General features: G+C 36.2%; 1 protein-coding gene across 1 annotated transcript in view; it reads left to right on the top strand.

Annotated features, from left to right (window-relative positions):
* The window catches only part of srrm3 (serine/arginine repetitive matrix 3), a 71,284-nt gene extending 57,145 nt beyond the window's left edge, over positions 1 to 14,139 (top strand). The window contains exons 10-14 of the mRNA XM_060863610.1: positions 14 to 164; positions 7,118 to 7,404; positions 7,520 to 7,756; positions 9,206 to 9,328; positions 11,996 to 14,139. Coding sequence (XP_060719593.1) covers positions 14 to 164; positions 7,118 to 7,404; positions 7,520 to 7,756; positions 9,206 to 9,328; positions 11,996 to 12,263 — 1,066 coding nt within the window. The 3' untranslated portion in view covers positions 12,264 to 14,139. The remainder of the gene's footprint in view (positions 1 to 13; positions 165 to 7,117; positions 7,405 to 7,519; positions 7,757 to 9,205; positions 9,329 to 11,995) is intronic.
* Positions 14,140 to 16,708: the final 2,569 nt, after the last annotated feature.

Below are 16,708 nucleotides of genomic sequence, written 5' to 3'. Positions count from 1 at the left end.
ACTGTTTACACAGGTCCAACCTGAAGTACAGAATGGAGAGACAGAAGAGGTCTAGTCCCAATGCATCTCCATCTCCCGGTCTGGAGAATGGCCACCACAGCGAGCGAGTTCGCAACGGCAAACACTCCGGACTCAGTCAGCTAGAGGGCGAGAAAAGCAGCGATGTATGTAGTCTCCTCTATTTTGCCTCTGTGCCCTCCGCCTGCACCATTCACTCGAATTCTCTCACCCAAAATGGTTTCTCTTGCTCTGTCTCTCACTGCCCCATTAATGACCTGACTGTTCGTTCTCACTCTTAGTTTTTTTTTCTTTTTTAATTTTTTTTTGTTGTTAATTTTTGTATCTCGCTTTTGCCTCTTTGGCTCCGTTTTGTGACTATTTGCATTCCCAGCTGGATTTTGTGCTCGTTGGGTAAGGTTTTCTCGAACAGGAGTTAATCACTTAATCAATTTTAAATATTCAAACATCACAGGCTGCTAATAATGAAAAAATGAAAAAAATCCCAACTGACTCGTTCAATATTTAGCTTTTCCAAAGAATATGAATCAACTCACTGAATCAATTCACTGAATCAATTCACTACATCAATTCACTGAATTAATTCACTGAATCAATTCAATTCATTAATGAATTAATTCATTCCTTAATTTAAATGCAATAAGTACTATAGTGTTATACATGGATTGTTGTGTGGTATTTTACAATTTAATTCAGGGAAGTAAACATTCAATCATTGATAGAAAAAATAGTAAAATACCCAAAAGCAGACATAACACATAAAAAGTGTTGCATGTGACAAACGTTATTGATCTCTTATAGATTTGCACCAACCATGTTGTAGAGTTAACATTAACATTTCAGACACAATCTTAGCAAGAACTGATTAAATGCCTTTAAAAGAAAAAGTTTTTACACTTCCAGCAAGGCCAAGGATTGTGATTCCTCAATGTCAGTTGGATGAGTTTTGATGACATCTACTGTCTGTAGTTGTTTTAACTCATTCATTTTTTTCTGGTTAATATTTTCAGAGGTTTACAGCTTAGCGTTGATTTTCATTTCTTTCTTTTATTTTTATTTCATTGTTCTCTCAACCTGAAATCAAAAGCAAGCAAGCATCTTGTGGGTGCAAGTATGAAAATGGTCAGTGCATCTAAACTTCCACAATTCTACCACCAAATACATGACTGTATACTTTAATTATTCCTGAAACAGTAGTTGGATTTTCCTTCTAGTGATCTGCATGCATTCTTTTTTTTTGAGAAGGTCTTATGTGCTGTCTCTTTCTCTTTTCACTTGCTTGCTTCATTCCTCTTTTCATTTCTGCCTTTATTTAATTTAGGTGGTATCTTTCCACAAAAAAAAAAAAATAAATTCCCAAACTTTTCTGTCTTGTTTGTGTAAAAAGCACTCATATGCTTTGGATCGGGACCAAGTAGGTTAACAGGGTACGTGTATTAGTTTCTTCTTGTCAACACAGTTTGAAAGCTCATGTTCTGAGTAACACAGTAGACCCCTTTTCCTCCAGACTGATTACAAACCTGACAGCTGGTTTTTTCAAATTGAGCTTCTTTTACTTGCTTCTTGTGGACTATCACTCTGACCTGCATGTTACCTTCTGGGTGGCAGCATTACCTGTTAAACTGTTTCTTCTCTTCTTTAGATGAAAACAATATACATTTTTTTTAAAGGAAACTGTCACAAGCTTGTGATTTTTTTACTCTAGCATTTATAAACTTTTAGCCAAACGGCTGTACGTGATAACACGTGATGTCCAGTCGATTGGTTGAAAGTGATATCATTGTTAAAGGAATATTCCATCGTTTTTCAACCTAAACTTTATCTGCTGTGTCTGTACCGTGTGTATGTCAGTAATGCGGACCATAAATTTTAAACGTTTCCCTGTTGAGAAAATAACAAAACCTGTTTACTACAAATTCACTAATAATGAAATAATGTTGAATTGTGTGAATAAACATTTAGACCAAGCAAGTCAACAGCACAAGACTACAATCATAACACTAAGAAAAAAATGATGTAAGACTTAGCTAATATATATTTATCAGCAGTTAACTGTATTTACTAGGAAAGTACCATAAATACTGATTTCACACAAACTTTTGACACACAAAATACATGATTTCACACAAATTTTTTAAAATATAACTTTCATTTTTGGCTAAAAGAAAAATGCAATTTTTTTTTTTAAATACTGCAAATAATCCAAAGAAGAAAATAATCACAACTGACTTTTTCCAAAGAATATGAATCAATTGACTGAATCAATTTAATGCCCCCCCCCCCAAAAAAAAAAAAAAAAAGAAAAAAAAAGAAGAAGAATGACTTCAAAAGATTAAATGGGGCTAAATGCTGAATTTTAATACATTACACATAATAATAATAATAATAATAATAATAATAATAATAATAATAATAATAATAATAATAATAATAGTGTCACGGTTCGGAAATCACAACGAATCAAACCCAAGCGCAGGATTGAAAAGCATGCAAACTTATTATTTATTTAACTAAAACTGACAGAACATAACAAACGAAACAACAAAAACAATACACGAATACTTGACTAAAAACAAAAACTCATCCTGGCAAAACCAAAGACGACAATAAACAACAACTCAACCAAGACAAACACAAAATAGTGGGTATAAATAAGGCAACGCATTAGAGATAATTAAGAACACATGACATAACACATGACATGATCACATGACGCTCAACAAATTGTAACAATCCACCTGCCAGCAGTCCCTTTAGTGGTCTGGAAGTGAATTGTCCCAGTAGTTCCTTACAAACAGACAGCTATAAAGTAATTAAATACACTGCTTTTAGTCTCGGTCAGACATGTTCAAGCACTTCCAAGGATATCAACAATGAAAATGTTGCTCTTGTGAACATTAGACAATTTAAAAAGCATTCAATTATAAATTAAGCAATAAATTATAATTTGCTATATGTTACTCTAGAATCAGCTAAAAATGTACCACTCAGATGATTTTTTTATGACTGTCACTGCCAGCAAGCAGTTCCTGACTGCACATCGGGTACTATTATTACACTCCATGTTACTAATGAAAATGTATAAATAGTAAATCATCAAAAAAAAAAAAAAAATACTGAAAAAAGAAATACTGAAAAAGTGTATTTTTAGCTTTCTTTGGAAAAACTAAACAAACAAACAAACAAAAAACAGTAAATTTGACAGATTTGGATTTGAATTTAAACAATACGTTTAAGTACTTATGTATTGTATTTATTTAAGTATTTATTCCCAGAAACGCTTCCTATAGAGTTTCTATATCAGCCGACAGGTTGTATGTTCTTTTCTCACTACAGGAAAATGTCAGAATTCATCTCTGGTAATTACATGTGCAGTACAGATGCAGATGATAGCTATAAAGTTGGAAAATGTATGGTTTCACATGAGAGGTTTCATATTACAAACTAAAAAAATAAATCATTCTTTGCAGATTCATTACCCATCCTTAATACTGAATTTCCTGCACCACTACTTGATTTTACATTTCAGTAACCTCGCAAACGTACCAGGGTTTTCATTCTGGTGTTTTCTAAATCTTAGTCTGTCTTTGAGAAAATGGAAAACTTGGAACTAAATAGGGCAGCATTTTAGTGAAGGTGTTTCACTAAAGGGACCCAAGCCATTTGAAATCACATACACACACATACAGTTTTTACATCCAGAATGTTCATGACAAATACTTAAAAAAAAAAAAAAAGTCTTATACTTTTTTTTGGAAAAAGTGTGTAATTGCCGAGAGCAAAGAGAGATGACCAACCTGACCACATTCCCTGGTCCTAAAACAAATCCCTAAAATGTGACTGGGGTCCCTTTTCAGTGTGCTGACTTTAGTTCTCCATCCTAGCACTCGACACCCCTCCATTTCCTCCTATCCATCCGTGGTGTGTGTGGCTCTCTTCTCTGTCGTCCCGACATGCTTTCTGCACCATCGACCACAGTGTGCATGTTCATTCCCTTCTCCATTCCTTCTCGCAGGATCAATTTTGTACGATGGGTTTGATTTCTGTTTCTTATTTTCACTGTAATTTAGATGCCCTAATCCTCTTAACCTTAACGTGGCTGTACATGTATCCAAGCGATTAAGACAGATATTCATGTAGATTTCTGTTGTTGTTTCCTTTTTTTTTGTCTTGTTTTTGGGGTGGGGTTGAGTTGGTTAAATTTCGTTCTGAATTCTTTGTACAGTAATTTTGGCTGACATTTTGGTTGGGTTGGTCTCCTTTTTGAGTTTGTGGACCAAGTAATTAGCTGGGATACTAAAAAGAACTCATTGTCTTTTTCCCATTTCGCTGCGGAGAATTTTCCTTTCTCCTTTCCCCCCCTCCTCCTTTTTTCTTCCTTTCTCGTTCTGTCAATATTGCATACGTGTCTCTGATTGAAATGGAAGGTAGGTAATGTTCTGCCTACGCACGTGGTCTCTATGCAGATGAGAATGTGACAAGCACCCTAGCTTGACTGTTTCTCTCTCTTTCTTCTCATTTTATCTATGATGAAAAAAAAAAAATTGGCGGATTACTTTTCATTGTTCTTTTTCCTTTCTGTTTCTCTTTCTCAGTAATATGTTCTTTATGATTTTTACAGTGTTTTCAGCTTTGTTTTCCAACATTAAAAATTTAGCTTTGCTCTATTGCTGAAGTCGTCAGTACACTGACCTCCCCTTAAGTCCATTTCTCGTCTCTTTGTTCTTCTTTCGTTTGACTAGAATGCATTCATGTCTGTTCCGCATCCCTTTTGTCTCTTGGTGATATGGTACACTTATGGTCTTATGATTGTTTGACACGTTTATATTTCTTTTTTTTTTTTTAATCATTTTGTTTTATGTTTCAAGCTACAGACCTGAAACCTTTGCTCGAAAAGACAGAAGTTGATCATATACTTGTGTGTGAATGTTGATTATACTGTTAGTCTTAAAAGTTTTAGATATTGAACATATTGAAAAATGCTTGATTTCTAGCTAAAAAAAACGGATCCAGAGTTGATTTTTTGTCATCTTTCACTTTAACACACACTTACCATTAAAATAAAGGGTCCTGTTTGCTCACACTGTTTGCGATGTTTCACTAACATTGTTCAAGACGTTCTAATCTTTTCTGCCATGTTTAGTGACATCCACACAACCTAGTGACAGAATGTACAGTAACAAAACCACCCATGTGACCAGAAACAGATCCCTTCCTGCTAAAAATGTCAATTCTCTAGGGAAGCTTCTGTATTATGTGCGTCCGTGTAGTTCCTCCACCTCCAATCTCTACACTGAGGGCTGGTGTGGGTGCGGGTTTTCATTCCAAATAAGCAGGGGTCAAACCTGAGCCATTTCGTTCCATTTAATTAGTTGATCTTGGCTTTAAATAGACGAACATATGCGGATTTACACATTGGTACGCAAATAAAATAAATAAAATTAATCCTGAAGCATCCCAGCATACTGTATATCATAACTGTGCTGCAAGTAGGAACAAATCTAAGGAACCCAAAACCACAGATGATGTCTTTACAACAGAGGAAAATAATCCTCCTATTGACACTGAACCTCAGCTTTATTTTCTCTGCCCACTTCATCTCATTCTCCTCGCCTACTTCATGTCACTAGCGCTCACTCTGCCTCCTATTATGTGCAGCTCACCAGCTTCCGTCGCAAAGTAATGACTTCGGGCCACTTTGTCTCCTTGCCATTGATGTGAGTGCAGAATATCGGTGGTCAGATATTGCGTTTTTTTTAAGGGAGTTACATATCCTTGCAAATAAAAAATATTGAAATAGAGAAACTGCTATGAGAACTGGCTACAGGGTGGCAGGTCAGAAGTAGCAGGTTTTAACGATCACGTTCCTAAATATTGTGGCAGGAAGGAAAAAGCCAGAAAATTTATGAATAAAAAAGAATAAAAACAAGAATCTATAAAAGAGGCCAGGTATGATGAAGCTAAAAAGTGTTAGTTAGTCATTTTGACAGTATGTTATTTTGAAACGCTGCATGTTCACTAAAATCGTTAAAATATCAGATGATAGATTCCTTTTTTATTCTCGTTGTGGATAGATTTATTTTTACTCTAAGTGCTTATGAGTATATCAGATCATCAGAATCATCTGCTACTTTGACAGCGAGTGATTCTGAAAAGTGTCCAAGCCCATGTTGTCATTTCTTTTCTTTAAGCTGAAATGATTATTTATTTTATTTTATTTATACTTTTTTCTTTTTAATTTTATTTGGTGTGTCTTTTTGAGTTTGATTTCATGTATTGTTTCATGCTCACTGCCAGGGAAGGGTGTTGTGTCTTTTTCTCTTGCATTTTGTGAATCTAATGATGCACTTATGTTGCCCCACTTTTCCCTTCTCTTCATACCTTACCTACTAAAGGAGGGAATACCACTTTATTGGTAAGTGGATGTTAACCAAAAGGGAGTTAAAACAGAGTAGCCATTTTATTAAAAAAAAAAAAAAAAAAAAAGGGAAATGGGTCGCTGTTCACTTCTCAGCAATTGTCTGCAGGAAAAGCAATCCACAAGCACAAATTTACTATTGAATAGAAGACCAATTGTTTTCTAATTCGAGTGACTCTATAATTGTGAATCTTTAATTTTGTTCCTTCCATTTCTGTGATGTTCTGTCAAGTTGTCTTGATTTTTTTTGTTCTAGTTTTTATTTTCCACTTTTTTCTGTTTGTAGCCATTTCTTAAAAAAAAAAAAAAAAAAAAGACAAAGTCCTCCTTTTCCACTCAGCTCTTTGGTCTCTTTCGCTCTCTCTTCACTCTATGTTCTCCTGATCTTGATTTGTTTCACATATTTTCCCTTATTTCCTCTTCTTTTCTTTCGGGATTATAATTTCCAGCTCATTATGGTTTTGCATGCCAAGTATTGCATGCGCTGCACCATAGAGGACTGTCTATAAGCCATATCAAGAAAACTCCTAGCTCTTTTCTTTTAGATATTTGCCTTTTTTGGCAAGTATACTGTACCACCACACTCACCTGAGAGAAAAAGATACTAATTTCTGTGTATTTGTGTCACTTTTCCACCCTTTTTTTCTTTTTTTTTCTTGTTTGGTTATTGTACATCTACAGAAGCTACGGTCGTTGGCTTCTATCTCACCGGGTGAAGTGCAGAGGCAGACGTCGCCTAATGTACGGGAAGCAAAGAGCCACAGCGCCCTATATAGGAGCCCTGGACGACAGCAGACACATGCTCAGATGGTAGAAGCAGGAAAGGGAGAAGAGAGGCAGCAGCGCGGTGGCAAGCTGTCCTCCGAGACATCAGGAAAACGAGCAGGACGGAGCTGCCACTCTCCTGCCCATAGCACTGACTCCCAAACCAATCTCCAGCCTAAAGCTAAGGGCGCACACGTGAAGAAGTGAGACTTAGTTATTGACGATTTGATGTGACCTTTGGTGTAGAAGACACACTTAACCAGGTCATTTTAATCAAGATGACTGGACCAATTTGTTTCCATCGTATTTCTTTTGCAGAGCGAAAGGCTCTCATACTTCAAAGAGGCACCATCACGGTAAAACCGTGAACCGACACCGCAGCGTGTCAGCATCTCCAAATACACACCGGCGTACTTCAGGCCGCAAAAAGAGCAAATCGAGCCTACAGCAACGAAGCAGCTCATGGAGCAGCACTCGCTCTTCTTCACGCTCCAAATCAAGAGAGCACACGCAAAGCAAGACCAAGTCACCACACACTCGCCAGAACAACTCTAGGTACAGGCCACCTTACACACAGTCATTTTGAAATAGTTTGTCACATTTCAGGTGGTTCTTTATTAATTATTAATAAATTAAGATCTGACTGTGACCGATCCATACAAACTCAAAAACAATCCTACCACATTGAAGTGTTTGTATAAATTCAAATTCAAATTTATTTGTATAGCACTTTTAACACTTGACATTGTCTCAAAGCAGCTTTACTCAACATAAACATAAAACAAAAGGTTAATATAAAGATTAATATAAAGATTAATATTATACAAACATTCAAGATTAATATTAGATATATTTAAATGTATTTGTATTTATCCTAATGAGTAAGTCTGAGGTGACTCAGGCGACTGTGGCAAGGAAAAACTCCCTTGGATGGTAAAGGAAGAAACCTTGAGAGGAACCAGAACAACTGAGGAGATTGTTGCCCTCAAAGACCATATGGAGTTGTCGTCTCCTCTTAGTATGTCCGAATACTTCATGAAGCAGAGTCCAACTGGAGCTGGTAAATCTCTAGATGCCTCGGGATCCTCACATGGTTAGCCTCATCTCAGTGAAGGTCCAAAATCTTCATGGCATGAAAGACAATCGGAGCTGGTGCAATTTCTACATGCCTCGGGATGGGTAGAAAGAGAGAAGCAGTGGAGAGGGATTAACGTAGCTGCTGTTCATAATATTAGCAAGCACTAGATGATAATGTCAGATGTATTAGAGCACAAGATTATGGGATGTATTATGTGTACGCCTGACTAAAGAGATAAGTCTTTAATCTACATTTACACTAGGAAAGTGTGTCTGAGCCCCGAACACTATCAGGAAGTCTATACCAAAGCTTGGGAGCTAAATAGGAATACGACCCTACCATGTTAAGTAGACTTTGTAAACTACAAGTCCTGAGTTTTGTGATCTCAGAGAGCATGAAGGATTGTAACGTGTTAGAAGACTAGTTAGAAACATGGGAGCTAAACCATTAAGAGCCTTGTACGTAAGTAGCAGCAGTTTGTAATCAATTCTAAACTTAGCCAGTGAATATAATTTGGATTATATGATCGTATTTTCTTGTCCTGGTTAGAACTCTGGCAGCTGCACTTTGGACTACCTGTAGCCTTGTTATTAAAGATATAATATATAGGCATAATATAGTATAATTCAAAAGTCAAATTTAAAGAGCTATACTGTGCTGTACTACACTTCTGTTAACAGTGGTTAAAACGCTGGCCTACCAAGAGGAAAGTTATGATTTCAAATCCCAAAACAACCAAATTGGTCCCTTGAGCAAGGTCCTGAACCCTCAACTGCTCAGACATGTTTTTTAATTAAAAAAAAGGAATAGATAAATTTGCTCTGTAAATGTACTGTGTTCATTATCTACTATGCCAGAAGCACTTTTGAATTTAAAAACAGAAGAGAACGTGGACACACTTGAACCTCTTCTGTGTGCTCATACAGGGAGAGGGACAGTCCTCACTACTCTGATGCCGAGAGAGCTCGAAGACGCTCCCGCAGTTATTCTCCCATTCGTAAGAGGAGGCGAGACTCACCCAGCTTTATGGAAGCTCGCAGAATCACCAGGTACATCCTGTTCCTGTTTACACTATAGCAAATGTATTCCAACAACCTACAGGGGGACATGAATCCCACTTCTCAGATGATTTCAGGAATGTAATTTCTGTTTAATTTGGTGATGTGACCCTAAGAATTTATCCTCTTTACTTTACCTCATTCAATTGACTGATTCAAAGGGATTGAATTTCTGTCTAAATTCTTTCTTGCTTCCAAAAACTTGGTTTTAAGCCACACCATATTTTTTAAAGCCACTATAATATTTCGATGCTAGCAGTGACTAGAAGCAGCTGACAACTACTAAATCATCAAATAATGATTACAAGTATCTTTGTGAGCAAGTCCTGACAGTGAAATAATCACTTAATAATTTGTTCCATTGAAACAACGAAGACATTGTTAGCTAGTCACCTTAGCTGACTCCCTGACTAGCTAGTGCTTGTGAGTGTGCTAACTAGCTAGTTTAGTAATTTCAGTTTGATTTGAAGTATTACAATTCACTTTGTGTTTGTCAAAATAGAAGACCTAAGACAAAACATAAAGTTAGATTATAGCTTAGTGTTAATCGTAAAATTAAACTAGAGACTCCGTCATGCCTGTCAAATGTTTACCTAGCTGGGTAGCTAATTGAGTTTATGTTGGTAATTAACAACAGGGATTTTCTGCTTAATATACATTGCAAAAACTGGAGTGTGTGTTGTGTGAGAAAATAGTGTATATAGATTATATATATACACACAGTATATAGATCCTGATGTTTGTAATGAGTGTAAAAGTGTAAAGAGGTTCCTAGGTCTTCTCAGTACTTTCTTGGACATGAAATCATAAAAAAAAAATTATTCAGCTTAAATAGTTTTTTATTCAACCTCATTAAAGGTGGCCTACGAAGAGATTTCTGTCATCCAACTACTTTTTAAAACTAAATGTTTTGAGAACAATCGCTGGTACGAGTTTCCTAATGAAAAACCCTGTGATTGTATTATAACGTGCACATACAGTGACATCTAGTGGCCAGTCCGTTTACTGCAGGCATTCCAGTCAGGGTACTGCACCTAAAATAAAAAAATAAAAAATATCATGGTTCTGGTGTGGTGTCTATACTGTGTTTAAATTAATTTACACAACTACAAATAAGTCGAATGATTTTTCCTCAGTCTTTTATCAAGGTCTACACTTTACCTAACTGTTGCAGGTAAAACATCACCTACGCACCTGCAATATGTTCATTCTCAGATTTGTTGACTGTGTTCCTGCATCAGTACGGCTGAATCAGGAGTGAATTTGTACTTTCACTCCTGTATGAAGGTGTTCAGAAGACCATGGGCATTGGAATGTGGAGGCAGGGTTACCGCGGTAACTGTTGCCGAGCAGCAGGAGTCTCCTAGGCCTCATCTCCTTGTGAACCTTTCTGGTGAAGCTGCATTACAGTACCAAAACCAACATCCTAACCCTGTCTTTCTCTCTCTAATCTAAACTCCTACAGTGGTGGATGGCATCTGATGAATACTAACGTTAAAACATGCTTAACTGATAAAGGTGAAGTCAAGAGGTGCTGGGTTTTGAAATTTAAATTTGAAAATAAAGTAATTGTTAATATTTTTTATTTAGTTAAACCTTTTCAATTGGTATATTGATGATCATCTTGAATGATTATCATTCTGTATACAGTAAACCTCTTGATAAACCTTGAGTATTTCTCACACACTTCTATTATGGATTTAATCTATCTGTATCTGTACCAGTTGACAGCTCTTTGCTTGGCAGCAACCCAAGCAGTGTGGGTGCTTCGAGGTGACCTGCAGTATGTGTGTGTGTGTGCGTATGATGTGTGTAAATGCAAAAAAATTAACAAATTATGCATTTCTGTCTGTCTCTTTGAATAACTACTTCCATTTGGGGGGTGGGGGGTGGGGGTGGGTGCAATTGCATTAACCCTGATTAACACATGCAGCCGCTCAATTGTTTTATTCTAATCACAGCTTTATGGTTCCCTCTGACAGCATCATCTAAAACCACAATCTCTGTGTCTGTCCCAAATAAAGTACATATGGAAAAGTATTTCTAATCTTTGTGTAGGAATACATAAACATATGTGCAGCTATAATGTATGTAATTCTCAATATTCTCAAAAACTTAATAATTTAGATCATTACCTTGATTTTAAAAAAAGGTTTATACCAATTTAAGGTTGTAGACTCCAAAGTTTGCACACCCTTAGCAAAAAATTAAGATGATTCTTTCATATCAATGGCACATTTCATATGTTTGATTATACAGATGGAAATAAACAAGTGGAAAAATATTAGACATTACGTTATGTCATTATGTATTACATTATTATACCTTATGATATTAAGAATAGATAATTAACCACCCCACACCTTGCTTTTATCACTGGCTCTAACATATTTTATGTCCTTTATCCAGCTTTTCTGAGAAGATCAGACATTTTATATTTAATTTTCTGGAAACTTCTGTAGTCCATCTATAAAAGTGCACATTTGCAGTAGTTACATTATAGTTGCATATATATATATATATATATATATATATATATATATATATATATATATATATATATATATATATATACTTCCTGCCTATGGTATTAGAAACACTGGAAATTTATATATCAACCAAGAATCTAACACACAATGTTTCTCTCGCTGTCTGTAGTGCACGCAAGAGGCCGATACCGTACTACAGGCCTAGTCCATCTTCCTCCAGTTCTCTGAGCAGCTGCAGTAGCTCCAGCCGAAGCCGAAGCCGGAGTCGGAGCTACGACAGCTACAGCAGCTACAGTCGAAGCAGGAGCAGAAATCGGAGCAAAAGCAGAAGTAAAAGTCGGAGCAGAGGCAGGAGCAGAAGCAGCAGTCAGTCACGAAGCCCTAGTCAGGCACACAGCTACTACAGTCACAGCAGCTACGAGAGCCCTGGTTTCTGACAAGTGTGGGCTACAGGAACAGACAGATTAAAGGAGGGATGGAAAATCAAAGAAATGAACAAATCGACGCTTCAGACCTTTCCTCATATTTGTGGTAAACAAGTCATTATTATAGCTAAAAAGGTATTACCATAGCCAGGACAGCTGTGGCAACATAATGGAAGATTTCTTCTATCTTCTATAAGAAAAGATGGCAAAACATCAAAATTTTCTTGAACCCCAGAAATTTTTCCTGCACATCAGATGATGATTATATCACACCGATAATACAGTTAATACAAATCCAAAATGAACCAACTGAAGAAAATAAAACACAAAACAAGTTCACAACAAAAAGACACGCAAAGGATCCTGTCAAACATCGGTGAGAAATTCAGGTGTGTACTGAAGTGACGTTACAAACAAATCAGGATCGAATACGGAGACCCAAAGCCGGGAGAACAAAAAGAAGTAAAGCACTTTTATGGCCTGAAATTCTTCCAAGTTCAAAAATAACCAAAAAGGGGTTAGTAGAAGAAGAAGAAGAAGAAGAAGAAGAAGAAGGAGCACCCAGCTGGGATGAATGTAATCCAACAGGGGTCGAAGGCGACTCGATGGACAGTGAACACATGCTGTAATATTCTTCTCCCCCCTACAGCCCCAAAGACTGACACACAAACAAACCAACATGAGAACAAACAAAGACTGTATTACGGATATTAACAATATTAATGATATTTATCTCAAGTTTTTTTGCTAGTGGAAAACAGAATTGTGTGCTTTTCTAAAAAAAAAATGTATTATACGGTACTTACACCGAGATGTTGACGTGTAAAGGTGTAAACTGCAAGCTCTGGCTGTAAACTATGCACTGTATATCCAAACCTATACGACATAAGGCTTTGTATGTGGAAACGTTAGCATGATGCAGCAGAGGAGACTTTCTCACACAAATACACACACACATACACAGCTGTAAATTTCTCTTCTACCCCTCCTTTATTCTCTGGGTCTTCTTGACCATTTTCATATCAGATACACCTGTATGCAGAGATCTTTTAGAAGTGTATGATTACAGTCACTTTCCCACTTTCTTTGGCTGTGGGTACTGCATACATGGTTGTATCACTTTTAGAGCTTTGAATAATTTAGCACATTAGTTCTGTACAGTTATTATTATTATTATTATTATTATTATTATTATTATTGCTGTTGTCAGTTCCTGTCCTTGAATCCAGGCTGCAAAAAGTCCCACATGCACAAGTCTTTTGGATCATACTGTACATATATAACTATGTATTATTTATTTACCAATTTTGTCTTATTTATTTGTTATTTATTACGTATTTATTCCATGCTTATTTATTCATTCTGAAACATTTAGAAAAAAAAAATCTGATCAAAAATGAATCAAGAAAGAAATGAATTGGATCGGATTTTTAGGATAAAGTGAAAACGTCCTCCTGTCTGACGTATATTTCGGTAATTACTGAAATCTGTTACTCCTGTTTTAACCCCAAGCTTTAGTGCAACAAATTCTCTGTAGTTCCTGACAAATGATGAGATCACCGTTTGTTTGTTTGTTTGTTTGTTTGTTTGTTTGTTTGTTTATTTATTTTTAACATATTTTGCACATTACCTTAATCCAAGAATCTTTATCCAACATTTACCAGCTAAAATTCAGATTCAGATTCAGATTCCCCATAAAAACTCTCATATTTCTATCCCTGTTAGACTTTTAGTGAAATTGACAGATGAGTTGATGATGCAATCAGGGAAACATGCGCACAGTCTTCCTTTCCTCTCTTGCTCACACCTTTGTCAGTGTTCTTGTAGTCATCATTCATTCATGTGGATCAATACCCTCTTCAGTAACAAGAATATACAGCGCTTATCATGGGACTGTATAGAAGTCAGTAGATGTAGTGTACTAGTTATTATTCTACAAAAAAATAAATAAATAATAAAGTATATTCCAGTGGAAACCTGAAACGTGCTCTGTTTTTCCTCTTACAGTTACTCTAAATCTTAGTAAGAGCAAAGCCTATAATAGACACTCCTACTGTTATAGGTTGTTCGATTCATACGAGCGATTTTATAGTAGTTGTAAATAGCTTCATGACTACTTACTGTCTGTTTGCACCACAGAACAAACACTGGACTAGTGAATAATGTAAATTTATAATACTGATACCACCACAATGCATTCGTTTTTTTCGATTTGGTACAATACATTCTTTAAAGCGTGTTAATATTTTTAATGGCATATCAGTTGAAATTACACTACTTCTAAGTTTAAGATGTCACCTTGAGTGTAGTTTAATGCCCCCAATGTGTAAATTTGAGGGTCAACATGAATACAAGTTGATCTTTCTTTAAACCACAGTGCTGCTGAATGCAGCATGAATGTGGTGCAGCAGAAAAGAAAAGTGTGTGTGTGTGTGTATGTGTGTATGTGTGTGTGTGTGTGTGTGTGTAAAAAGGTGTATAGTGTTTTCCTTAGAGCATGTTGTGAGCAGAAGATTGCATCACACCTTCACACACAAACACACACACACGGACACAAACACACACACACACACACACAAAATAGATCAGGAAGAATTTCACAAATTTTCTATAACAGTCAATAGGCATGTTGTAAATGGGCTACTTTTTATATAGCAACAACATTTCTTTATGGTGGATGCTCTACAAAAAGTGTGTGATAAAGGTTATGAATAGATTTTCTGTTACGAGACACTTATTTAGCATTTTTCTCCACTGTCAGAGATCAAACTGCTCCTTTAGATTTTCCGGCATAATTGAGTCTTATAGATATAGGTATGATATAGATATAGAGAAAAATTGTATATAAGTATATACTATATAAATAGTAATATATACTGTATATTTATGAATATTATATGAATTATATATGAATATATATATACATATATATATATATATATATATATATATATATATATATATATATATATCACTCTCTCTCTCACTCACTCACTCATTTTCTACCGCTTATCCGAACTACCTCGGGTCACGGGGAGCCTGTGCCTATCTCAGGCGTCATCGGGCATCAAGGCAGGATACACCCTGGACGGAGTGCCAACCCATCGCAGGGCACACACACACTCTCATTCACTCACGCAATCACACACTACGGACAATTTTCCAGAGATGCCAATCAACCTACCATGCATGTCTTTGGACCGGGGGAGGAAACCGGAGTACCCGGAGGAAACCCCCGAGGCACGGGGAGAACATGCAAACTCCACACACCCAAGGCGGAGGCGGGAATCGAACCCCCGACCCTGGAGGTGTGAGGCGAACGTGCTAACCACTAAGCCACCGTGCCCCCCTATATATATATATATATCTTTGAATATAATTATTCTAGTGAAAAAAAATAAATAAAAAAAAAAAAAAAAATATATATATATATATATATATATATATATATATATATATATATATATATATGAAGATGTCATTTAAAATAGATTTTAAATATGCAATCATTCATGTAAGGGAGATTTTAAGCCTGTAGTTTTCTACTAGTCACTCATTTTCTACTACAGAGAGAATACATTTTGCATGGAGTGTTCAGTATGTACAGTAAGTGGGAATAACTGGCACAGAATTAAAGCTCCATCATAGTGCAGTTTTCACATTAAACCATAGAGGGCACCCGTGTACATAGTGAGAGCTGTTTGGTTTCTCTATTGGGGCTGACATTGGAGAAGCTTCTAGAATATTCGAATGGCTTCTAGAATATCCTCAATGACATGATAGGCTTGATGACATCTAACTCGTAAAATATATGATGTACATATTCTTATATATAAAACACTTAGAAAATAATAAACTGCTTTCCAAATGATTACATATTCAAACATTGTGCTGCCTCTTGGGTGTCTGTGAGTCATTAAAAATATAACCAGTTTGACTGTAATTCTGAACCAATTATTTAGACAAATGTAGGATCTTAATAAGTGTTTTCCCTGAAGTAAAATGTTTTTCAAATTTGTCCTTGGTCACAGAGAATAATGGGAAAAATTTTTCCTTACAACAATAAGCTTGTAATTGTGTCTGCTTGTGAGGTCATTGTTTGTAGACTTTGGTGTGTGTGTGTGTGTGCGTGTGTGTGTTTGTGTGATTTCAGCTGTCTGTCGATCCACCTGTCTATCCATCTATCTTTGTCCGTTACTACACTTTTTAGAAAAAATAAACTTTAATACACAGGAGTAGAGATTATGTGTGAGTGTGAGTGAATGTCATTACACACATGAAGAGGTTAAACAGACACCTAGTCAGCTGTACAAGACTGCTGGCAAACTTTGCTTAGGATTCCATTCTGCTGAGGCCGCCGCGAATAGTCCTTCTAGTCAGTTCTATAAATATTTGGCTGAGGGAGGGGGAACATGACTGGTGCTCGAAAGTTTAAGAGTGTGTGAGAAAAAAAAGGG

This window comes from Tachysurus vachellii, chromosome 26 (assembly GCF_030014155.1).
Source record: "Tachysurus vachellii isolate PV-2020 chromosome 26, HZAU_Pvac_v1, whole genome shotgun sequence".
NCBI lineage: Eukaryota > Metazoa > Chordata > Actinopteri > Siluriformes > Bagridae > Tachysurus > Tachysurus vachellii.
This window is presented reverse-complemented; position numbering and strand designations above follow the sequence as displayed.